Raw genomic sequence first — 24,595 nt, 5'->3', positions numbered from 1 at the left:
AAGGATACAGCCAAACGATTCATTTGTTGTACGCTAAAGGTGGTACTAAAATTTACTATACATAATTTATAGATCAAAATTATGATAAATGCCACTAAACAAAATGTGCTGAATCATAACTACACTTTACATTTTGTTAGGGCAACTACACTTTAAATTTTACTACATGAAGTAAGTATTATGTGCATCTTTACATAACACTAGCTAAATGTTTGTGCGTTGTAATAAAAATATAATATAAATATTAGATGTGATAATATTAAGTATAAATTTAAAGTAGATGTAGTAGTTTGATTTTAGATGGGATCGAAAAAGGAGGAGATTATCCGCTATTTTTCCTCATATTATTTATTTATTTTTATTAGTAAAATGAGTCACATATCCGTAGTCCGTATGAAGATGTAGATATGTTATGAGAGTACTGCCAAACGAATATGTCAGAGCGATACAGTAGTTTGATTTTAGATGTGATCGAAAGAGGAGGAGATTATCCGCTATTTTTCTTCTTAATTTTTTTTATTTATTTTCATTAGTAAAATAAGTCACATATCTGTAGTTTGTAACAAGGCAGGGAGGACGAGAATGGATGGTAAAAATAGTTAAATTATTCAAATTTTAGACATTCTTATTATATAATAAGAGAGTAGAAGAATATGTGACACGGGAACCACTTGTGTTTTATATAGTAAAGATTATAGACAAGCTGTAATAAATATGTATATGAATAAGCTGCTTTATTTACAGTTGAAGAAATAATTAATAAGAATATGAATTTACTATACAAAATTTATAGATGCAGTTGAATGTTGATTAAGGGCCTAAGACGGCGATTGAGATATAAGTCCTTAAAGATAACAAAACTGTTGTTTAGAAGATACAACACCCGTCCCGGTCCCACATAGACACGCATGACGAAACACCAATCACCATTGTTATTGGTGCCATGGCATCTAGTGGTCAAAACCATCTAGGGCGAAAATGAAAACTGGTACAACTGACTCGCACTCACTGAAAGCTAGCAGGAATAGCGCAGCGTTTTCTGCAACGATGTCTAGCGAGCTCAAGTACCTGACAAACAAAGCCTGGCATCACTCACCATGGGGACTGGAGATGAGCTTAGTCTTTTCGTGTTTAAAGAATTGTTGGATTGGACTATCAAAACGAAGAAATGGACTGATTAATCAGGGCTTGAAACTAAACAGTTCAGTTCATTGCTCCTTTTACATGCATCAATGGATTGTTGGATTGGACGATCAAAACGAAGAAATGGACTGATTAGGGCTTGAAACTAAACAGTTCAGTTCATTGCTCCTTTTACATGCATCGATGGATTCTCGACCTGCTATGACATGGACTGGACACACAGCATGCTCATCGGAGGAAGCTGAACTGGACTCGCTGCTCAATGCTAGCATGGGCCACACGGTATCGTCCGGTGGTGGTTTGGTGAATGACCGCTGGGCCCTACGTAATCTTCATGGAACCTTGGCGCCACATCACGAGTGCTCATCATCTTCTTCTTCTTCACCTCTCCGTCCTCATCTGCAACAGCACGAGCAGAGCTCGTCAGGTGCTCCGGCGTCGTCCAGGCTAAACCGACACGCCGGCTGCCCGATGCGCGACGCGTGTGCATCGGATGGCCAGCAGACGGTTGCTGCCACTTGGAGTACTCAGGTATGTCCTGGGGCATATCAAGCACACAAACACAAAGATAGATGCATCAGCAAGCAGGTGTCACTTGGATCTCTATTTGTATCATGGTGAAGAAGGACTGCAGAAATTATTCTGCTGGCTAATGTGTGATACTGACCTTTTTTCCCAGTGCTGCACGTAGCTGCACGTCCATCCTCCTAAGTCCTGGACATAGAAAACGGAATAGATTCAGAAACAACCAATAGTCAGATCAACACACGTTCGATACAAAATCGAGAGAGAGATGAAGCGTAACACATATCTGAAACGAACAACTTTTTTTATGAAACGAAGCATAACACACATATATATATGAACTTAGGAGAAGATGAGTGCATGTATGCAGTATGCTGGGTAACCCTGAGGCATTACCATGAGCTGGTGTAGCCAACAGGAGGAAGAAGAGAGAGGCAAGCACCGTGGAACTCCTCATTGCAAGCCCTAATGTGCAGCAAGTAAAAGCTCCAAAGAAGAGAGGTGTCTGATGGTGGGAAGCCTAACTGCTCAAGGCATACAAGCTGCCACCCAAGAGCTTTTGAACTTTTGAATGCATATATAGGAAGTGGGGTTCTCATGATGCATACACAACCCTTGTGAAAACCTGAAGTCGGTGTCGGACCAGAGGGCAGTTTAGATGGGTCTATGACTATCTCGAATCTAGCCTAAATTTGATTCAACATGTAGTCTAGCCCACAGTTTGTGTAAAAAAAATGAAAAAAGGAAAGTCTAATCAGATGCTTACCCAATGTTGTGGCACTGGGCTCGTCACTATCTGATAGGATATGAGTGTTTTCTAGCCAGATGATGTTTCTGATAACATATTCTTCTCTTTGAAGTTGGATTACGGAGAACAAAATCTTGATGTGATCCTTTTAATCAGGCCAACATATATAGCTCAAGTTTCAGGTGAGGTGCCACACTTTAAGGAAGGATGTTCCCCTAAAATGTGGTGCTTGTTTTCCTCAGTAAGTCACCCGGTCCTTGTGACCTTGTGTATGTCTTTACCCTGAGGCTGAGGTATGCCAGAATTGCCCTCCCCAGACCCTCTCTCTCCGTACAGAACAAACAGAACCTATTTGGGGAAAGAAAAAAAAAGGAGAATCCATTCTTGTGCATTTCCACCCCTTTTGGGTTGCACTGGTATACCGGGCCACAAATTGACATGTTACCGACTAAAATTCAAACAAATTAAAAAAAATAAAAAATTCAAATAAATACTAATAAACATGATAAATTTTTTTTTTCATCAGGATCAAGCGATAGACCCGGTAAACCGGATATATCGGATATACCGTGCCAAAAAAAATTCCTTGTTAAGAATTAGGAGCCTGATTATAGCTTTAGGAGATCATCTTGTGCAATTTAGTAATCTCTAACCAAGGCTTGAGCTTGAGTTTGCACCGTGACATAGCATCAATGCTTCTCCTTTTTGCAGGACCTAACATAGAAATCGCTCTACAGTTAGGACCATTCCGATATCAATGATCATCTTTATATATATCCAAATCAATTAAGGCTTTCTTTACTCCAGCATCAATGGCCGTTTCAGAAACTAAATTAAACTTAGGGATTTCTCTAGTACAATGGCAGTAGCCAATAGACCATCTCGGTATCAATGTTCACCTTATTCTCTAAATTAAATTAGAGTTTCCTGTATCAACATATAAGTTCTTTGATTTATCCAAACCTACTTAGGATTTCATCGATTCCGTCATCTCCTCGTTTATTCATTTGGTTTCTTTGCATTTTGAGGTTCTTAACCTTATCCGTTGTTTCTCTCTTCGCGATAGAGTAAGAGGAGGTCGCGCCAGGTGGATCAAAGGTTTGGGAGGAGAACATCGCCAACATTGAGCAAGAAGGCAAATCACACCCTAATCGATCATATAGTGCCTATAATTTCATTGATTGTTTTTTGCATGCATTAATTATCCTTGTCATAGCTATGGTCATAGGATCACTTGGATTAATGTGGTAGAAGAACCAAAATCACTATACTGTATGAAATAGCCATCATATCCACAAGCCAAAGTAATGGAAGTATAAACCTAGCAAGAAGTGTAACTACTAGCTAGATGGTTTGAACTACATGCTAAGATTAATATGGAGTTATCACTTGTGTAGTAATTGTCTGAAATTGTGGAATGAAAGTTGAGGACAGAGGTTGGAAGGGGACACCTTAGGGTTTGAGTTCGCATTTAACTCTGGTTATATGCCAATCATGTGTTGTTAAAGACTCTGTCCGAAGCGCTGATGAATGATTGATTGAGTTATGATAGAAACATAATTCTCGTCTAACCATAAGGACCGACTCGACGGATATGGATGGTAACACTTCTACAACAAAGTGATAACCCTGGTAGAAGATTATACCAATGTATACCGACATGATATTACCCGATGATTGTAAAGTACCGTACTACATGCAATACAACCACGTTGCGGTTTTCTCGAAAGAAAAAAAACCAAAGCACCAAGAACTTGGCTCATCCTGGCCGTCCGATCTTGAGATGGAAAAATATAGTTTCCTTTCGAGCGAAGCAAGCCAAAGAAAGCTACTGAGGCTTGGCTTAATCCATCCATTCCAGGAATCAAACGCCAAGCACCCCCACGTTAATCACCCTGCTAAGCCTCTCCCAGTGCCCTATCCTCCGTCCACGTGTCAGCATCGACGGTTCAGATCCCTCCCACAGTGGAGCAGGTCGGTGCCAGGATGTTCCCCGCCGCCGCGGCTCCTCCATCTCATCGTCTCCATCGAGAGAAGATCAGGCCGGACCTCCTCGCTTGGCGCCCGATCGAGCGGCCACTTCCCTCCCCTTCCCCCTGCACCGGAAGCCGGGAGCCATGTCGATGCTGGACGCGTTCTTCAGGGCGGGCGGTGGCGGCGGCTTCCGCGGCGCCAAGTGGTACGCGCGCACCTGCGGTTTCTTGGGATCTCGGAGGGAGGATGGACGCGGGGGGGGGGGGGGGGTTCTTGGTTTGATCCGCTCGGTTCTGGTTCTGGTTCTGATTGGGTTTGGTGTTGTCTGTTGATGAGCAGCAAGACGCTGCTGAAGCTGACGGTCCCGCGGATAAAGCTGCTGCGGAACCGGCGGGAGCTGCAGCTGCGCCAGATGCGGAGGGACATCGCCAAGCTCCTCGACGCAGGGCAGGAGGCCACCGCGCGAATCAGGGTATGATGGAGCCTCTCTTGTTGGGGATTTGCTTCGATTGGAGTGGGGCTTTGATTCCTGCCTTCTTGGGTGGGGACTTTGGCTTGGCTAATTGGCTGCTGCGGCTGCAGGTGGAGCACATCATCCGGGAGGAGAACATGATGGCCGCGCAGGAGATCCTCGAGCTCTTCTGCGAGCTTGTCGCAGTCCGCCTGCCCATCATCGAGGCGCAAAAGTTCGTTCCTCTCTTAATCCCATCACAACACGTAACTGTAGATGCTATTAGCTTGTTTAAGTGGTCAATTGTCGATCTAATGATCATGGGCATTACAATCTCAACTAGTTGTAGCTTCATTGTTCCTCAAGAAATGGCAAAGTGTGCTGGAGCAGCAGCGCTTGCTTGGGATTCCTAGTGACTTGTTTGGCTTTTATTTTTTGTTGGCCAAGAACTTTCAAGGTGCTTTTTTGTTGTGTTCAGTTTGATGTGTTGAGACGGCCACTTTAGTACCGGCTTCACTGTAATCTCTGGTTAGTGATCGGTTGGTTGCTAATTTGTGGTTCAGCGTGACGTACCACTAGTGGAACCATTATTTAACTTTAAGATTGTAGCTCTCTTTAGTATTTGTATAGTGCATTAGTTTGTCACAGCGCTAACTGTCATACCTAATCGTACTTCACCACTATATAGGAATATGTCTGTGTTTGTTCCATGATAGGCCAACTTGTATGTTTGAAACAATATGTTAGCAGAAACTTTGACCCTAAGCATTAGTTTGTTATGTCCATTTCCCAACAGGGAGAAATGATCTTCGTTCTTATACACTCTGCATTCTTATATTCCTTGTTTGTTTTCTAGAGACAAATGTTGCATAGTCTGAAACTCTGAATTCCCAGGATGTCACTAATAATATTTTTTGTTGCTCTGCAATTTTTATAAAGGTAACACTGGTTCTAATTCCAGCTCTTAAATAAAAAGGGCTACATTAGTTGGAAAAAATTGATATACTGTTTTTGTGACTCAAAAACTGTAATTAACTTATTGCAATATTTCTGTAGGTTTGCAGATGAACGTGGCTGATTTGTGTTTCTTTGTTGTTTTGTCTGCTTCAGGGAATGCCCTATAGATCTCAAAGAAGCAATATCCAGTATCTGTTTTGCTGCTCCAAGGTGTGCAGATCTGCCTGAACTGATGCAAGTTCAAATGATGTTTGCAACTAAATATGGGAAGGAGTTTGTTGCTGCAGCTTCAGAGTTGATGCCAGATTGTGGGGTCAATCGGCAGGTCATACGACACTTTTAATTGGAAGTAATTTAATCATGTTATCTGGTAGTTTGAATGTTCATAACATATCAGAACGAATACTGCTGCAGATAATTGAACTACTTTCTATACGTCCTCCTCCTGTTGATGCAAAGATGAAACTGCTGAAGGAGATTGCTGAGGAGCATGAGGTTGATTGGAATCCATCAGAGACGGAGACAGAATTTCTCAAACCTCATGAAGATCTATTGGTAATATATATTTACTTACGAGAAATCATGGTTGGCTCATTAATTCGAATCTCACTTGATACAATATTTCCCTTCTTAGAATGGACCGACCTACTTCAATGGTTCCGCGCTGCCTCTTCCCAAGGAGAAACATGAGGAAACACTAGCTGCAAGTGCTACGGAGCAGCCTGATGAAGACTACGAATCAGATACTGGTTCTGAGTCACTGGATTTGCCTGAAGTCCCGAAAGCTGCAATTCATCCACCTTCTGATGCGCCATTGACCCCAGATATTGGTCCACATGTTCAAAGCTCGCAGCCAGTTCCTCACGAGTTTTCAAATCCTACCGACTTGGAAGAGAATCCAACAGCCGATGGTGTTTTTAGGATTCAGATGAAAAGTTTGGAACATCTAGTTTCTGCACCATCTGCTCAGTCAAATATACCAGATTTGCCAAATGAGAAGAAGCAATTTATTCCTTTTGCCTCTCCACCGCCAGTTGTTGCTACTTCTTCGATGGAGAAAATAGAGTCAATTCCCTCACCTTCTCCACCTTCTCCATCTCTTCCAGTGAAGCCAACAGAGCCAGAAATCTTCACAAAGAAAATTGATGAAGTGACTCCACCTCCAGTACCTCCTACCGATTACATGTTCCCGAAACAACCAGAGCAGGTACACACAACCTCTCCTACTGACAGTGGGGCAAATATAGACTTGGACGATGTATTATCTGCTGCTCAGACAGCTGCTGACTCAGCAGAGCGAGCTGCATCAGCAGCCCGTGCTGCTGCAAACCTTGCGCAACTGCGCATTGCAGATCTAAAGAAGAATACCAAGGTTTATGATAAGTACAGCGATGGTGTCCAAAGGGAAAGCCATCATCAGAGTGAGGTGACACAGAAACCAGTATTTGATCACCAGGACTCCTTTACCAATGATACACAAGACTATGTGCCTTCTCATGTGCCGCAGAGGTCATCATCTTTGGAGGACGATCCATATTTCTCCTATCCTAACCTGTTCTCACCACCGAAACCTTGAGTGTGGAAATCAGTGGTCTGCGAATGAATTCTTCAGCATAACTTGAAGTCTCTGCAATGTCACTTGTTCAATTCTGTTTGGTCCTCTTCTTGTATTTGGTTGTTGCCCGGAAAATTCTGTGTATGCTGAGTTGATACATAAAGGACTAAAGGATGCTGGTGCATTACTATTAGGTTACTACCCACCTTGTTCAGTTTCTGTAAATTGTAAATGTGTGGTACCGTTATCAACTTTCTGAAACTTTTCCCCACCTCTACAGACTACAGGTAATAAGAGCTGAATTTTAGTAAATATTGTTCCTTGTCATTCTGTTGTGGCACTCTGCCTGAAGGTAATTGTTCCACTCGGTGTGTTGCCGTTCAGGGAGCAGTTACTATGAGCTGCTGTTATATCCAAGTCGGTGTATAATTGTTCCGCTCGGTGCTTGTTTCTGGCAAGGGATAAATGCAAAAACCCCCCCAAAAGTCACTTGGATTTTGACTTTCCCCCCCAAAAGTTGTTTTGTTGCAAAAAACCCCCAAAGGTTTGATTTTGTTGCAAAAACACCCCTAAAAATTCAAAATTTTTTAAAACAAATCACAAAAAATTCATTAAAAAAATTTTGGGGGGCTTTTTGCAAAGTCAAACTTTTGGGGGGCTTTTTGCAACAAAACAACTTTTGGGGGGGAAAATCAAAATCCAAGTGACTTTTGGGGGGGTTTTTGCAGTTTTCCCTTCTGGCAATGGTTGAAACAGCGTGGAGGACATGATGTACCTTTGCACCTTTGCTCTGTTTGCAATTTTTGTTGAATCATAATTTTTTTAAGTTGCTATCCAAATTGGACTGATGCCTGGGCATATAGCTAGATGAATTCGTCAAAGAATTCTATCAAAATCACAGATTGAAACCGTACTGATTGGCGGTGCAATTGATGAATGATTCTCTGTTTTTTTTATAACAAACGAAGGTGATGCATACATGTGTATTCCCAATAGACAGTTTTTGCATTGATCAAACAGAAGGATTCTGTTACAATGAAGTGTTTTGATCAAAGAGAACCAACACAAGGATTCTGTTTTAATAGACAATTTTCTAGACGGCTTGTCCTTTGCTCAAATACAATTACTCAAGGATTCTGTTTTAATGAACTAGTCAACTTCTTTGATCAAATAATAATCCATTCGTCAATCGTTGATCAATCTGAATAATAAAATTGCTCTAGTCTAGTTATTTCTTGATCCTTTCAGAAAAGTGTAAAAGAAAAATCTACATTGACTTGCGCGTGACGCCGTAGAATGGCCAGGTGCGAGTCCTATTTTTAGGTGCCTTTTTTTCTTCGTTATGTGAAGATACGATTTTTTTTCAATGTATTTCTTTTTCTTAATGGCTGATATTGCCAGTGCCAAAACATGTTGCATGCCTCTGCCCCTTGTAGAAGCTCAAAACTTTTTGTACAGATATTTTGAGGTACTTTTGTGTAGAATCTCAAAACCTTTTGTAATCAGTTTTATTGCTATACTTGATAACTTGAAAGCTCAATTGATGAAGAACCGATTCGACCGTTGAAAATGGAGCCGTTGGAGCCCTCTCGTGAACAAGCGACCCCGCCACAACCCAACCCATTTCAAACACCACAAAATTTCACCAAAATCCAGCTAAATCCCCTATGACTTCCACAAGCCCCAGCCAAATCCAAGCCCCAACCTCACCCATCCAGATCCCATCACCAGTAGTTTTGTCGACAACTGTGTTCTCTCCACAAGAAGCGGAGGAGTTCATCGCCGAGACCCTAGATCTCTAGCAGGCGGAAGACAGGGAAGAGCCAGATCCGACGAACCAGATAGATGGTGCAGTCGATTCAAATGCCACAAAGAGGTATCCCGTCCACAGCAACAAAGATACGGTGGATCAGGGGCACATGAATGAGGCCCCAGTTGCACAATCGGCACTACCAGGAGAGCCGATCTCCGTAGATCCGCTTGCGCAGGAAAATTTGTTTCGTCAACGGACAGGGCCAGCGAGCCACCGTCTTGTCTGAACTACAACGGATGGAGTGCGCCACCCCAAACAAGTCATCAACCCCTACCAGGCAGAGGGGGGCAGTGAGTGTCTCGAGCGCTGTAGCAAGAGGGCTTGCGACTATCAGAATTCAAGCTCAGTAGGCAAGCATCACATTAGTTCTCATAGAATTCAAGCTACAGAGCAAGAAGGGCCGAAATCAACGGAAACAACTCAAGAGAAGGCAAGCATTCACTGCCCAGGCCAAAAATCAGTCAGCTTCAACCTACCTCCCACGTTCTACGCTTATGAAGCTACACAGAAATTGAGTGCAGATGCAGAGCACATGGCTCAAGTAAGGCATGGTGAGATCAAGCACAATGAAGGTTGGCGTACGGTAAAAGAAAAGTTCTGGTGGAGTAAGGAGAACAGGAAGCCTCTTAACACATTTATTATTACTCCCCACCAAACGGAAGAATCCAAGCTGAAGAGGGAGCTGTATTTAAGGAAGACTCAGGGAAATGAGGAACTACCTCTATTTTCATCCCCTCTGTCTCAAGTGAATATCCACCATGAAGAACCAACAAATGTCAAGAATAGCCTCATGCACAAGCTTATCCTATATCAAGTGATTGTTGAGGACCTCTCTTTCCTATTTGACACGCCGCCAAACCGCTATGACCCCAATAGGAAGAGACACAGGGAGTTCATCTGGCACTATGGGGTGCTTCACATCGGAGAAGAATTGATGCCAGAGCCAGACCCGCTGACGCAAGATTGCAGAAGTTCTCAACACTACATGTGAGACAGAGATGAAGATGACGATGGGGATCGAGGAGAAGGGGACAAGGCACCACAGAAGTAGATCAATCTGGTCCCAGGTGACAAGGCCATGCCGGGATGCTATAGACCACTACAGTGGGACACAAAGGGAAGGGGCTGCCAAATCGTTGCAGAGAACAACACAAAGGTACACCAAATTGAACAATTCATTCAATTTATCGATAAGCCACTAGAACCACCCATTTTAGGCAATGCACCGACCACAAATGAGATACAAGCAAACACTCCTACAGAACACAACCCCCAGACACCTCAATGCCGAAGCAATCGGCTGGCAAAGAAGGCCAGAGAAACACGAGGGCGAGGACCCTGAAAGATGGCAAAAGACACCCTGGCAAAGAAATTTGCCAATCTTTCACCTAACAAATCTGACGACTTACTCTCTGATTACATGCAACATTTTGAGAGGCCATTGACCAAGGGGGCCATGGATGCAATCAAGGCCCTTGTAGAGAAGGGCAGCTAGAGGAAGAACAGAAAGACAAGAAGAGTTGCACCAGCGACGGGAGGATCGGGGAAGCCTAAGCCAGTCAAGGACTGAGCAAGTAGTAGAAGACTTGCCATTATGCAACTCACCATGTCTCCAGTCATGATGTACCCTATGTTAGTTGTTTGTTTGTCAGTTGTCAGTAAGAGTCATTGGTCGATGCTTTGTATGGGCCATTCCGGCCAACCATCTGGTCACCAACACCTATTAGCCATGTTTTCAGATGCTAGAGAACTAACAAATTAGGGGTCTAGAAGGAAACCAAGTACTCCAAACCTAAAAAAGAACCAAACTTCAGTTGGAAAGGTCCCTCACCCAGGAAGTTGTCTGACACTCTAAAGACATCGATGAAGCCCGAATGGCTAATACTAGGAGATTTCTATTAGATTTATAAGGCGGAGGACAAAAGTAATAATAGGTTGGATCGGAGGATTATGGGCAAGTTTAAGAGGACTATTGATGAGCTACAAATCAAAAAAATCAAACTACGGGGTAGACGATTCACATGATCAAATGAACAAGACAACCCCACATTAACCAGGATCGACATGTTCTTTTGCTCCACTGAGTGGGACCTCCTCTTCCCAAGCGCAGACCTTCGTGCCATGGCCATAATAAGATCAGATCATTGCCCGCTCTTTATGCCAGGAGAGGTTCCACATAGCACGTACAGAGCCTTCCGCTTTGAAGCTTATTGGACATCAATGCCTGAGTTTATGGAGCTGGTACAAACAACATGGAATCAACAAGTGAATCAGAAAGATGCGCTATTGAGATTGCATATTAAACTAAATAGAACGACAAAAGAAATCAAACAATGGGCGAGGCAAACAATTGGTGATGTCAAACTCAGGCTAGCCATCATGCAAGAAGTATCTTTAGACTAGATGTGGCTCAAGAAAGTAAAATTTTAACAGAAGATGAGAGATCATTCAGGAAATACCTCAAAGACAAAGCACTGGGACTAGCGGCCATTTAAAAGTCCTGGGCAAGACAACATTCAAGGTTGATCTGGATTAGGGAAGCGAACGCCAACACAAAGTTCTTCCAAATAAGAGCAAATTCGATAAGTAGGAATCAATTCATCCAAATGTTACAAACATATTTAGGCATGACGATCTCACAATAGCAGAAAGAGACAGAACTATACACACATTTTCTTGGCCAATTGAGCAACCCCAAACAGAGAGAACTTTCCATAAATTGGGAAAATCTTGGATACCAATAGGCATACCCCTCTGAGTTAGAGGAATCATTCGAGGAGCTAGAAATTCAAGTGTTGATCAATTCCATACCAGTGCAAAAATCGCCAGGACCTGACGGCTACATAGGTCTTTTTTTACAAAAAGTGTTGTCACGTAATAAAAAATGATCTAGTGGCAGCCATACAAGACTTCTATAGCCTGAAATCAGCAAAGATGAAAATTGTCAACAATGCAAACATACTCCTGTTACCAAAGAAAACGGAGGCCATGACAGTAGGAGACTTCAGACCCATTAGCCTGATCAATAGTCTATCAAAGATAATCACCAAATTGCTATCAAATAGGCTGGCACCAAGATTAAGGGACCTAGTGTCTGATAGCCAAAGTACGTTCATAAAAAAGAGATGCATATATACACGGTGATTTCATTTTCATGCAAAATGTGATCAGAGAATTGCATAGAAGAAAACAATCGACTCTCTTCATCAAGCTAGACATATCAAAGTGTTTAATTCGGTCAATTGGGCATATCTCCTGGAGGTCATGCAAGCTCTGGAGTTTGGACAAAGTGGAGAAATTGAATCGCGGCCATCCTTGCAACATCATCATCCCAAGTACTACTAAATGACACACCGGGGAGGAATATCCGACATGCGAGGGGGCTAAGACAGGGGGGCCCCCTATAACCGATGTTTTTATCCTAGCAATTGATCCACTCCAGAGAATGATCGACTTAGCAGCCCAATGTAACATCTTCCAACCTATACTACTGAGAACAACAAATCTGATATGCTCTCTTTACCCAGAGGACGTAGCAATTTTAGCAAACCACAACAGGTCCGAGCTACTGGCCCTTAGTGAAATACTCAAGTTTTTCAGAAGATATTCAGGGCTGGTCACAAACATGGTCAAAACCGAGATTTTCCCATTCGTGGTGAAGAGATTGCAATGGGACAACTTTTCCAGGAGTTCCTAGACCAAATGAAAGAATTTCCAGACCAGTACTTAGAACTACTACTACACACGAGCAAACCGAGAAGGGTAGAGTTTCAGCTGCTCCTTCACAAAATTGGAGGTTGTTTGCCCGATTGGAAAGGAAAATTGATGTCAACTGCAGCAAGAGAGACATTAATCAAAATAGTCCTATCCTCACAACCAATATACCATCTAATTGTATTCTCCTTGCAGAAATGGCTCACAAAAAAGATTGATCGGATTCATAGGGGTTTCCTTTTGAGAGGAGACGAACCAAAAAAATGCATGGAGGGCACTGCCTCGTCAATTGACGAACTGTATGCAAACCAAAAGAATTGGGTGGCCTTGGGATTTCAGACCTCCAAGGTGACACTAGGCAATGGACTTTCATGCCTCAACAACTGTGACACTAGGAAATGGACTTTCAACACCTTTCTGGCACTCAAGGTGGCTGGGAGGATGAGTGCCAAAGAACTTGGGGCCAGACTTATTTGTGAAGTCCCGAGGAAAAAATGATACTGTACAGCGGGCAATCACATACCAATGATAGATCCGAAACTTGGGACAACTTACTAGCCATGAAGAACTGACACAATTCATCAACCTATGGGAGGACATCCAAGGTGTTTCAAGCAACCAAGAGACGCCAGACAAAATAATATGGCGATGGAAGAGGGATGGTGAGTATACCACGAAGAGTGCATACAACATACAGTTCCAAAGGAGTGTGCAGCCCCGACAAGATGCCAATCTGGAAAGCGGCAACTGAACCAAAGTGCAAATTCTTCGCATGGATTCTTTTGCAAAATAAGATCCTAACATCCAACAACTTGGCAAAGAGGGGATGGTTGCACGATCAAGCTTGTCAGCTCTGTAGAACAATAGATGAAACACAAAAATACCTTGCCAAAGAATGCACTTTCAAAAAAGAGGTGCGGAAGGAGCTTATTACATGGTTCGACCTCCAAAACCTCCCAGATCTCACATAGGCATGCTCAGTTAAGCAATGGTGGATCAAAGCAAGAAAAAAGACAAACGGGTAACAAAGAAAAGCTTTTGATGGGAATGTCTTTTACTTATGGTGGAACATATGGAAAGAAAGAAATATAAGAATTTTTCAACACCATGATCTCCTGCATATTCAGGTTGCAGCAAGGACAAAAGAAGATGTCCACCAGCAAAGATTGGCTGTCACACAAAGCTCAGGACGGGTTCTAATCACCCATCTGAAAAGTGGCGGGTGCAAATGCTGTCATAGAACCTTAAATAGGAGTGTGGAGTGTGGTTGAGGCTGTAAAAGCTTCTCCTTTGTACATAAACTCCCAAAACATTTTGTATTTTGTCTCCCTTTTTTCCTTCTAATACAATACTGGCAATGCTCTTGCCACCTTTTGAAAAAAAGTTCAATTGATGAATAATTCTCTGCTAAGAATTGAAAGTAATGCTTAACTGCTTACAAGTGTATTCACATAGACGGTTTTGCTTTGAAGAAACACAAGGATTTTGTTACAATGAACTTTTCTAATCAAAGAGAACCAACACAATCTGTAAGAAGCATTAAAGTTTTGTTACATCAATGGATGTAGGATCGAAAGTGCCGACTAGAGGGGGGTGAATAGGCGCCTCAATAATTTCTTGCGAAATAGATGATCTTCTCTTATTTTTAATCACCCAGCGCACCTCAAACCTTGAGCAGAAGCAAAAATACTCAGAGAGACAAAGCAAGATGAAAAATTTCAAGGCAATATGACTCCACGGATAAAATATGAACCATATGTTCTATTAAAAACCATTCCATATGTCTTTGTACCTAAACGCTCGCAACTTTGAAGATGGACGAAACAGAGACAAGATCATCGGGCAAGTAAACTCTCTAAGATGATGGTCTAGAGGCAAAGAAATTCAAAACCCCATCACATATGCATGTGTATGTGAATTCTATGCCTCTAGCATCAAGAAAAATAACTTCCTAAAGTGTTGAAAATTCAACTTAAAAAGAAAAACAAAAATCAACAACAAAACACCAAGACCTTGCAAACTTGCAAGGGAACAAATAGAAGGAAACTAGAAGAAGTGGAATTCAAGCATATGCAAAAACTTAAAATTAATTACTCAAAGAGATCAACTCTATTTTAGACAGATTACAAAGATTTATCTCTCAAAACTCTCACATATTACATAGGCTAAGCACTCCTCTCTCTCTCCTCTAAAACCCAGCACAAGGTTCTCATGTGGATGGCTCAAGAGGAGCACTTCCCGACTAGCCATACCCCTCTATTTATAGCCTAGAAAACTTGACTCCTAAGTTTTCTTCTCAAAATACCCCTCTCTTGTAGTACACTTCTACATACCATCGGGGGTATTTTGATCTATTTTCTCCACTATCCATCGGACGACTGTAGCGCCTTCACGACTTGGCTTCACCTCGACGCAAGCTTCGTGATAATGCCACGTGGGCCTCTAGTCCTCCCACGGTTTTGAGGCCAAACCGTGAAACCCTAGCACACTTCTCAAAGCGTGACTAGTCGCCACTTACTTTTACCTAAAGCAAGCGCTCTGATGATGACGCGTATCCTCCATCTTGCGATCTTGACCGCTGGCAAGTCTGTCCCGCTCTCAATCCCTCGGATCGTTTTGTCACTTGCACCGGCATCCCCTTCGTTTGACTTTGTCAACACGTCGCCTTCATCAACCTTTATTTCTTGTCTTACTTGACCTCCACGTGTACCGCTAGGATTATCCTTGACTCCGCCCGACCTCCTTGATCGTCCGACACTAAGCACTCCGCTTAACCCCGATCACCCACCATCGATCATCAAATTACACCAATCACCTACACACCATAAGATCAGCAAACATGCATCTCCAGAACCATATAACATCATCACATGTTAGTTCAAATCGAAATCAAGTTGAAAAAGATCAGACGTAACAAAAATGTGAATACCGGATGGTCCGGCGTTCACACCAGTGCAACACCGGACCATCTGATGAGTACAACTCCACTGGAACCCAGTTTGCATTCCTCTCTGTAAAAATTAGTCAGGTGATCATAAAATCTAAACACCGGACAATCCGGTGAACACCTCAACATTTGCCTCAAAACTGAAAGGCTTCGGCGATACTCTCCGGTATTCACACACCCATCACCGAACCATCCGGTGAGTATATCATCGCTGTAACTTAGTTTTTCAAACTATATGGAAATCTTTATCAGGTGAAGCCTTTGGTGATCACTTGTGCACACACCAGACCATCCGTGAGGCTACCACACCAGACTTTCACATTTGCATCATTCTCTAGAAAATTTAGTCAAGTGCTCACTCTCGCCCACACCGGACCTTCCGGTGAATAAATTTTCTCTGCCTCTGCGCTGAAAAGCTCCGGTGCTTACATCTACCATACACCAAACTATCTGGTGAGGTCAAAAACCCTTACACTGAACTATCCGGTGAGTGTAAGCTTCCTGCACCGAGACAACGATACAAACTCCAATTCTTTTCAACTTTGGTTAGACAAAATCAATATTGCAGTATATAACCATGCATATGCTAACCAACAAAAGCCACACAAACATCAATAACTCATCACACAAGATAAATCAAGGAACATCTCAACTTGGTTTCTCAATCTTACTTTTGATGAGTGCATTAACAACATCACAAAAAACAAAAGAAGGTTTGAAGATCGCATAAGAAGCTCATTCAAGTGATCAAAAACTCGAGAAAGAGCAAAAATATATCACTTAGCATAAGAAGATTGCAAAGGCTCAAAGAGAAGAAGAGATTAGCCAAAAAGCAAATAAAAACACAAAAATCGTAGCAGTCGAGCAGGCGGGAAAGCTACCCGCAGAGCGGGCGACGCGGGGGAGGAGCATGGGGTGGCGGAGCGACGTCGCCGTTTGGCTGGTTGCGGCGGTGGGGTCACAAGCCATAGAACCCTTTCTTGATGTTGGGTTTTGGGGTAGTAAAAGATCTCGTCCGTACAATGGAAGGCTGCCTACATAACTAACGGTCTGATTCGAATGCTCATGCTTTGATGCACTGTGATCTGAAGCTGAAGGCATGAATAGAAACACTCTGATCTTGCAAGATTTTAGTATTAATCATGTTGCTGCGAATTTATCGCATTTCACGCATGCTATTCAAATCAGATTTCAGACAATGTTGTTCATGCATTCGTGATCAGATTTCAGAGCAAGAGGAAGGTAAGCGCAATAAATTGGAATCCACAGTTTACAGGAGCACAGGTGAATTCAGGGAAGATGACATATCTGATCTCCATAGGCAGCCTCACCCTACGATGAACAATCATCACCATCAGAACGATTTTGGCGAGAATGATTTCATCACCTTGCTGAAGATGTCCATTTAAAACTGGGATCCCCACCCTTCGATAACTACCAGACATAATAATTGCAACAATCAGAATGCTACAATTCAGATATTTAAGATTGACCTTTGGCAGATAGAACAGCTATATCATCCGATCCTTCCAAAGGAGGGGAGACACAAAAGATTACGCGGATTCCATCCTTACATTTGGTACAAAATAGTTAGATGTCAATTGTCAGAACAATTACCATATACCCAGCAGATAGCCATATCACCTCCACCCCTACCTCCTTTGAACACACGGTGCCTTGGTGAAGCCATTGCACAGGACATTAGCTCCTTGGGATCTGCTGCCCTCCCACCATAAGATGCCCATGGCGATGCATCAAGGAGGAAAGAGAGCATTACACGTCGAGCGCATCACATGTCACCAGCGCATTGTGGCTGACTACATCTTCACCCATCGATTGATATGAACAAATGGGGATTCGACTCGGATGATTGATACACATCGCTGTTACCCTTACAAAATACAATAATTAGCAGCAGGTCATGAGTGCGCTGTCATCACCTCGGCCCTGATAGCTCGTCCGCGTGAAGATTGTCAGTTGAGTCAAGAATCCACTCCGAGTTTCGATGCGGGCCTAGCTCGACCTCCTGCCGTACTACTTCTACCTTTTGCCACTCCTCCCATCTCTCTGCAAGACCATCACCTTCGAGCATCCTCACCACCTCCGACATCTTAGGCCGCTCCATTGGTGAGCCCTGCGTGCAAAGGAGCGCGACCTGGATCAGCGATTCCACCTCAACGTCAATGTAGTTGGCATGTAGATCTGGGTCAACCAACGTCACCAATTTCTTCTCCTTGAGTAATCCCTTGACCTGCACAAAGCACATAAACTCACCATTAACATGCCAGTCAAAACAGGTGTTTCATCACAACAAAGCAACTCCTGTACAAGCAAAATCAAGATGTTCACAAATAGAAGAATGTTCCAGAGACATGCTGCTCAATCATATGCTTAGTTTAGCTGTAAACAATGTATCAATTCAGAAAGAATGCCTTCTTTCTTAGACCCTTCTGAAGCATCATTTGTTATTGGATGAAGTGATTGACAGATCTTTGACAATTGTATATCAAAAGTGAGCATCCAACACCAACACAGTATCAATCCTAAAAAAGGCATGAATATCTAATTGCAATTTAAACTGAGGAAATGGCATTAGTCAAGTACCCAGTCAAGCAGCATGACATCGTCATCATTGGCAAGGCGAGCAAGATCAAAGGCACGTTGCCCTGTAATAAGCTCCAAAAGCATAATTCCATAACCGAATACATCAGTCTTCTCAGAGGATTTTCCTGTTGAAAGATATTCAGGTGCGATGTGGCCGATTGTCCCACGAACAGCAGTAGTTACATGGGTATCCTTGTAATCCATTAGTTTGGCCAAACCAAAATCCCCCACTACAGCTTCAAAGTCTTCATCTAATAAAATATTCGCAGCTTTGACATCACGATGTATAATCTTTGGATCACAATGATCATGTAAATAGGACAGGCCCCTGGCAGAACCCAATGCAATCATTCTTCTTGTTTGCCAATCTAGCGGAGGTTCAGATGGTGGCCGTTCTACAAAATAAAACCAAAGTGCTAAATGTTTTTACAGTCTGATATTGTTGTTAAAATAGTATAACAAACTGAAAGATACAAAGAGAAGGCTGACGATTGGAGTAAACAGGACAGAGTACCTCTTAAACGTGATGCAACACTCCCATTAGCCATGTATGGATACACAAGCAACCTTTCTGTTGGTGTCATACAGAATCCACGAAGACGCAATAGATTTCTGTGTACAGCCATACTAATCATCTCAACTTCTGTTTGAAACTGTAGTTCCCCGCCAGGTGTCCGTTCCTCCTTTAGTCTCTTAACAGCGACTAATGAACCGTCTGCCAACCTTCCTTTGTAGACTTTGCCAAATCCACCTCTTCCAAGAATGTTCTTATTGCTGAAGCCATCTGTTGCAACTTGTAGTTCTCGTAGTGAAAATCTTTTAAGCTGGCCAAGATGGACCTCTGGATCTTCCTCGGCTGCCACATTAGAAATCTCACATTAAGTTGATTCAATGTTATTCTCCAAGTAATTCTCCTTCTGCTGTTGAATACTTACCAGGTACATCAAAGAAATGCTCTTGTGGTTTCCTGCGCCGCCACCATGCAAAACCAATTGCAGGAACAGCAAATAGCAAGGCCGCACCAGCAGCAACTCCACCAGCAATTGCTCCAGTACTAGAGGAACTACTCCCTGCACAGAATTAGAAGTCAGCAGCAAAATCATATATTCGTTACCCTAAATTACTGCCATACCAATATAGGAGAGAAAAGGAGGAAGTGAGTATTGACTCAGTGCTGCACCACAAGATTCTGATAGTTCCAATGATTTACAGGCCATGTAGCTTCCCATCTTACTCCCACAATGGCAAGTTAACACAGAAGACTCACTCACAGCATAATAGTGCAGCACAGATCCATAATTGCAAACTTGTAAAGCAGTGGTTCCCTAATATGAATTAACATTTTTAACTTAATTTTAAGGAAAAAGTGCAACCCCCCTCCCCCCTGTAATGTGTCGACTAAAAATGCATTCAATATAGATAGTGCTCTCCCGCCACCACAACATTATACTTGTTTTTGTGAGTGCACAAATCCCAATTAGGGCGCCACTTAGATGAAAGAGTAAAGTAGGATAAGTCCTATTGAATTCAAATATTTACATGGACTTAATAGTAGTGAATCTGAATAAATCACCTGGTGACTGCACAGGAGTTGGAGGGTTGTATGGAGGAGGTGGAGAAAAGGGGGGAGCACCAGGGCAAGGTTTCGTTGTGCCAGGTCCACATAAGTTTGGGTTGTTCGCAAAACTGCAAAAATAGACAAGTGTCAATAGCAGAAGCATCAAGGCTCAAAAAAGGTGAAATTGTCAACTAAAACTCTAGCTTTACCTGATAGGGGTGAATAATGAAAAGGAACCAGTTGATGGAACTTCTCCAGACAAATTATTATTTGACAGATCCCTAGGAACGTTTAATTTGCATTGAACATTTAGTAATCAAAATCACAGAAGGAAAGGGTGTAAACTGAGAAACAAATACTTACAGAACTTGGAGAGCAGTGATAGCAGTTAATGACTTTGGAATTGAACCTGAAAGGCTGTTGTTGTTAAGACGCCTATCCTCACCACAAAAATTCAAAGATGTGCCAAATTAGTAACATCCACAAATAATGAAATAAACATGATAAAGACTCCTTACGAATTATAATAAATTCTATTCTGGAAACCTAACAACATGATAGATGCCTGTAAACATCAGAAACTGATGTCAAGTAGCAAAACATCTATTGCCTAGCAAACAGTAGCATGACATATAGCTATATTATGTAAGCAAGTTCACAGAAAAGACAACCAGGGAAAGCTTAATCAAACAAAATCAACTTCTTATTCAGAGTACACATATATTATGTTTCCTTTAAGATGATGGCTGGTAAATGTGTTCAAGCAATGAAAAAACGTGGGTAGTTACTTGACAAAAAATATATGCAAGTGCTTATTTCTCTGGTTGATATCAAGTAAAATGGTTGAACAAAACTAATCTTACTATACAGTAAGACTCATCAGTTTCAACACAAGGCATCACTCAATGTTGCCACGAACAGCAACTCTATCACGGAAAATCAAATTTCTTCCAATGGGACCCCAGATAGCTGTGTTATTAACCTGTATTTAACAAAGTGTCTGCATCCATGAGCATTCAAAAATAATGATTCCAACTAATAGAGCTGGCATGTCAGGGATACTAACAAGCTAATATGTATGTAGCTAAGTGACATGTCCAATGTCCAAGAAAATCTCCTTGGGAAAATTGTATTGAAGATATGAAGTGACCGATGATGTATTGAGATGGATCTAGCTTGTGTACAGCCACAACATTCCTACTCTAACAGGTTCCTAGTTTCCTACTCAACAGTGAATAGTAGAGATAGTCAATGCAGAAATCTCACAGGAAACGTAGCTTCAATAGGTTCCCCAATGAAGCCGGTATTGGACCGGTGAAGTTGTTCAGGTACAAATCCAAACTGACCAAGTTTGTGAGATTTCCAAGTTCACTAGGTATAGTGCCACTGATGTTGTTACTGTAGAGCTCTCTGCATAAAAATATGAAGCCAGTGACTAATTTTATAACAATAAAACGAAAAAATAGACCAAGATCCCCTAAAAGTAACTGATTTATGAGATGCCACAGTAACTGATCGATGTGGTCACTGAAGGCAGTGAACATTACTGTTATTACGGCCAATAATAACAGCAACATTGCCATTTGATATCAAGCCATATATTATAATGCGCGTTATTTAAAGATCGGATGTGCCAGTTAGTTACCTTGATAAGAAGATGTATGTTTTACATATTATGAACATATGACGCTTGATCTGAGCATCATACAGTATTTAGACATTCTAGTTTAACCCTATTTACATCAATGTAACAACATCCTAGTGAAGCATTCATTACGTGAAAAGAAATAAAAATTCTGAACATAAGATTTCTTTACATGAGCGTTTATATATGAAATGTTTTCATCTAACTTATAAGATAAGAAAGATAATAGAATCTTCCACCACCTGCAGTCAGTATGGGTATGGTATTACAAAACTTAGCAAAGGATGAGAACTTACAGGTACTGCAAGTTTTTGAGCTGGCCAAGCTGTGGGACCAAAGTTCCTGACAGTGCAGCATTTCCAAGGTCCCTGTGAAACTTAGATATATTTCACTACGAAACATAAACAGGTATAATTGTTGCTGCATATTTGAGAAAAAAGTGAACCTACACTCTGATAACACTGTTGTCGTTATTGCAGGTAACATGAAACCATGTGCACGGATTGACCAGAGTCGGATCCCAACTTTGCAGAACATTATTAGGATCATTTAAGTTAGTCCTTAAGCTATGCAATGCATCACCTGTCAATAACAGAATGAACAATGAACAGCTGACAAATAAAGTTTAAACAAACCAAACCTAGGAGTCTAAGTTCTCTTGTCAGAAATGTCATCCAAGGGAGCAAAGGATAGAACTAATAATCAGTGAAGTTGTAGACTTGTAGGTTGTAGCAGATAATGTTCCTTTTAGGATTTAGATTGCAAAAGATTATGGTATGAATATGAAGAAACATGAAACAATCCCACGTCATCAAACACAAAATCAAAACAGTAAAATCAACTTGTATTCCCTTAGTACTCATAGCTAATGGCATTTGGCACAAAATGATCTCAATGTGTCATTACATGGCACATATACTAGAACATCCAAACAATGACAGAAACAAGTGAATAAGTTTTAAAATGTCCTTTATATAGAAAGCAAACATCAAGTAAGACAAACTATCAACAAATCGCAGAAATAAATAAAGTTGGAGCACCAACTTGGTCTCCATATAAACTACTCTAATGCACCTTTGGACAATTGAAACTTCAGCTTCATATTTCAGAATTAAAACAATGCTCTCTCATTCGTTGAACTATATCCTAGCAACAATTCGGCAAGACAACTGCCGATTCTGGTGGTGGATAAAACGCTCTGCTCCGAACCAAAAAACAAAATATAACCCAGAGGCCCACATGAGCATCATCCAATACCCAACTAGCACAAACAACCAATCCTAACTCGAACTAGCACCATCAGCTTGAGCCTATCGGCGCCCGAAACAAGTAAACAGCAACACAAGCACATCATGTGAAGTCCTAGTCAATCCCAGGAATCAGCAACTGGAAAGCAAGAGCAAACCAGCCAGCCTCAGCCCTCAAGCAAATCATACGAGAACGAATAACTCTCTCTGAGTAGCATATCCAAACACAGGCCCACCTGAAAATAGCCCAGGCACCAAATAGAAACACGACCTATCCTGAAACTACAAAACCACGTCAGGAGACGTCGTAATCAAACCTAACGACCAAGAAGGTGGCTATACCAACGTCGCCCGAGCAGATCAGACCATAGCAAGCATGAAGCAGAATCTAGAGAAGCAATTGAATGCAACAGTAATAATCGATAGCGCGCATCAAGACCACAGCAGAAACCCCAGAACTGGGCGGTCTCGACACTCCGCCGTTTGATTATGGGGGGGGGGGGGGGGGGGAGAGAAGACACCACAAAATCAGAGGGGAATACGAATCAAACCGAACGCAAAGGAACGCGTGAACAGCAACGACGTTACTACACTTGAGCTTTGGGGGTCTCAGATAACAAGGTAGCTACGAGTTTGCAGCCAAAATAGGACGAATTTGTTCAACTAGTTGCGAAATATCTCGAATTTGCAGCAGCACGGATTCGAATTTGTTGGGCAAATGACTCGCAAACCGCTCCCGCTCGCTCCCAGAAATGGGCACCCAACCAAACCAGCACACACAAAACCCAAAGTGCACTTGGCGGTCGCAGCACACAGCGGTGAAGGCGCAGCCTCCCTCCAAACAGGTCAAACGGGAGCAATCAAGCAAGCAGGCGGCGAGCCATTGGAAGCCAGGGCAAGCACCCGGAAACCCCGCCGGCAGACGGAGCAACGCGGCAAGCCAAGGCAAGGCAAGCGAAGGAAGCGAGCGAGCGAGCGACCCACCCACCTTCCATGTTGGCGAGCACGCGCGCGGCCGGGTGGAGCAGCCGCAGCAGCAGCAGCGCCCACATCGCCCACCGCCGCGCCGCCGCCGCCATTGCCGCGCGACTAACTCCCACCTCCGCCGCCCCTAGATCCCGCCTCGGGCCGCCATTCCCGCCGGATCGGGCCCGGCCTCCTCGGGAGCAGGAAAGCGGCCAAGCACCCACACCGCCGCCGCGGCAGATGGAACGAGGGCGATGATCCGGGCGGCAGCTTTCGCGTGCGCTCCGCCCTCCTCCCCCGCCTCGCCTTTTGGAGCTCTCCTCTCGCTCGATCTCCCCGAATCGATCCCCTTTCCTCTCGCTTTTCGACGACTCCTTTTTTTTTATTGCGGTTGCGATATGAGACACGGGTGGTGGGGAATGGGGGTTAAGCTAGATAGCTAAAGCTCCTCTCTGATTTCGTTTTGTTTAAGCAGGGTGGGTTTAGGAGTCAGAGCCGAGTGAGATTAGCAGCCAATGGAGGAGGACGACCCGGTGGCGCTGCGGCTGCGGCTGCGGCTGCGGCTGCGGTGCCGGAACGGAACGGAACGGAGCAGAGTCAACGGAACGGGGAGGCCCCCTTGCTCCGGAAGCAGACAAAGGAGGCGTCGCCTTGGTCTCTGCGGCAAAATTCCTGTTTCACGGTTGCACGCGAGTAGCTAAGGCTGACTCCATCAGTCGCTCTAAATTTGCAGAATCCAGTACTACGG

The 24,595-nt window shown here is 42.9% G+C and overlaps 3 protein-coding genes across 3 annotated transcripts; 1 reads left to right on the top strand and 2 right to left on the bottom strand.

Annotated features, from left to right (window-relative positions):
• Positions 1-1,277: 1,277 nt before the first annotated feature.
• On the bottom strand, positions 1,278-2,197 carry LOC133898446 (uncharacterized). The gene is made up of 3 exons (XM_062339143.1): positions 2,065-2,197; positions 1,811-1,857; positions 1,278-1,681 (listed from the first exon to the last, which is right to left on the bottom strand). The coding sequence occupies exons 1-3, from the start codon at positions 2,123-2,125 to the stop codon at positions 1,409-1,411; spliced, it is 381 nt and encodes a 126-aa protein (XP_062195127.1). The 5' UTR covers positions 2,126-2,197; the 3' UTR covers positions 1,278-1,408.
• A 2,166-nt stretch (positions 2,198-4,363) lies between these two features.
• LOC133898837 (uncharacterized) lies at positions 4,364-7,665 on the top strand. Its single transcript, XM_062339610.1, has 6 exons — positions 4,364-4,595; positions 4,730-4,862; positions 4,973-5,076; positions 5,952-6,123; positions 6,213-6,353; positions 6,433-7,665. Exons 1-6 carry the CDS (start codon positions 4,534-4,536, stop codon positions 7,372-7,374), a joined length of 1,554 nt encoding a protein of 517 aa, XP_062195594.1. The 5' UTR covers positions 4,364-4,533; the 3' UTR covers positions 7,375-7,665.
• Positions 7,666-17,292: 9,627 nt separating this feature from the next.
• Positions 17,293-24,273, bottom strand: LOC133898420 (LRR receptor kinase BAK1). The gene is made up of 11 exons (XM_062339108.1): positions 23,870-24,273; positions 22,084-22,216; positions 21,931-22,002; positions 21,256-21,399; positions 20,353-20,424; positions 20,199-20,270; positions 20,005-20,117; positions 19,367-19,501; positions 18,946-19,287; positions 18,432-18,826; positions 17,293-18,078 (listed from the first exon to the last, which is right to left on the bottom strand). The coding sequence occupies exons 1-11, from the start codon at positions 23,958-23,960 to the stop codon at positions 17,764-17,766; spliced, it is 1,884 nt and encodes a 627-aa protein (XP_062195092.1). The 5' UTR covers positions 23,961-24,273; the 3' UTR covers positions 17,293-17,763.
• Between the last annotated feature and the right edge of the window lie 322 nt (positions 24,274-24,595).

The sequence above is a fragment of the Phragmites australis genome, chromosome 18 (genome assembly GCF_958298935.1).
Source record: "Phragmites australis chromosome 18, lpPhrAust1.1, whole genome shotgun sequence".
Taxonomy (NCBI): Eukaryota; Viridiplantae; Streptophyta; class Magnoliopsida; order Poales; family Poaceae; genus Phragmites; species Phragmites australis.
The sequence above is the reverse complement of the archived record's forward strand: the minus strand, read 5'-3'. Positions and strand labels throughout refer to the sequence as shown.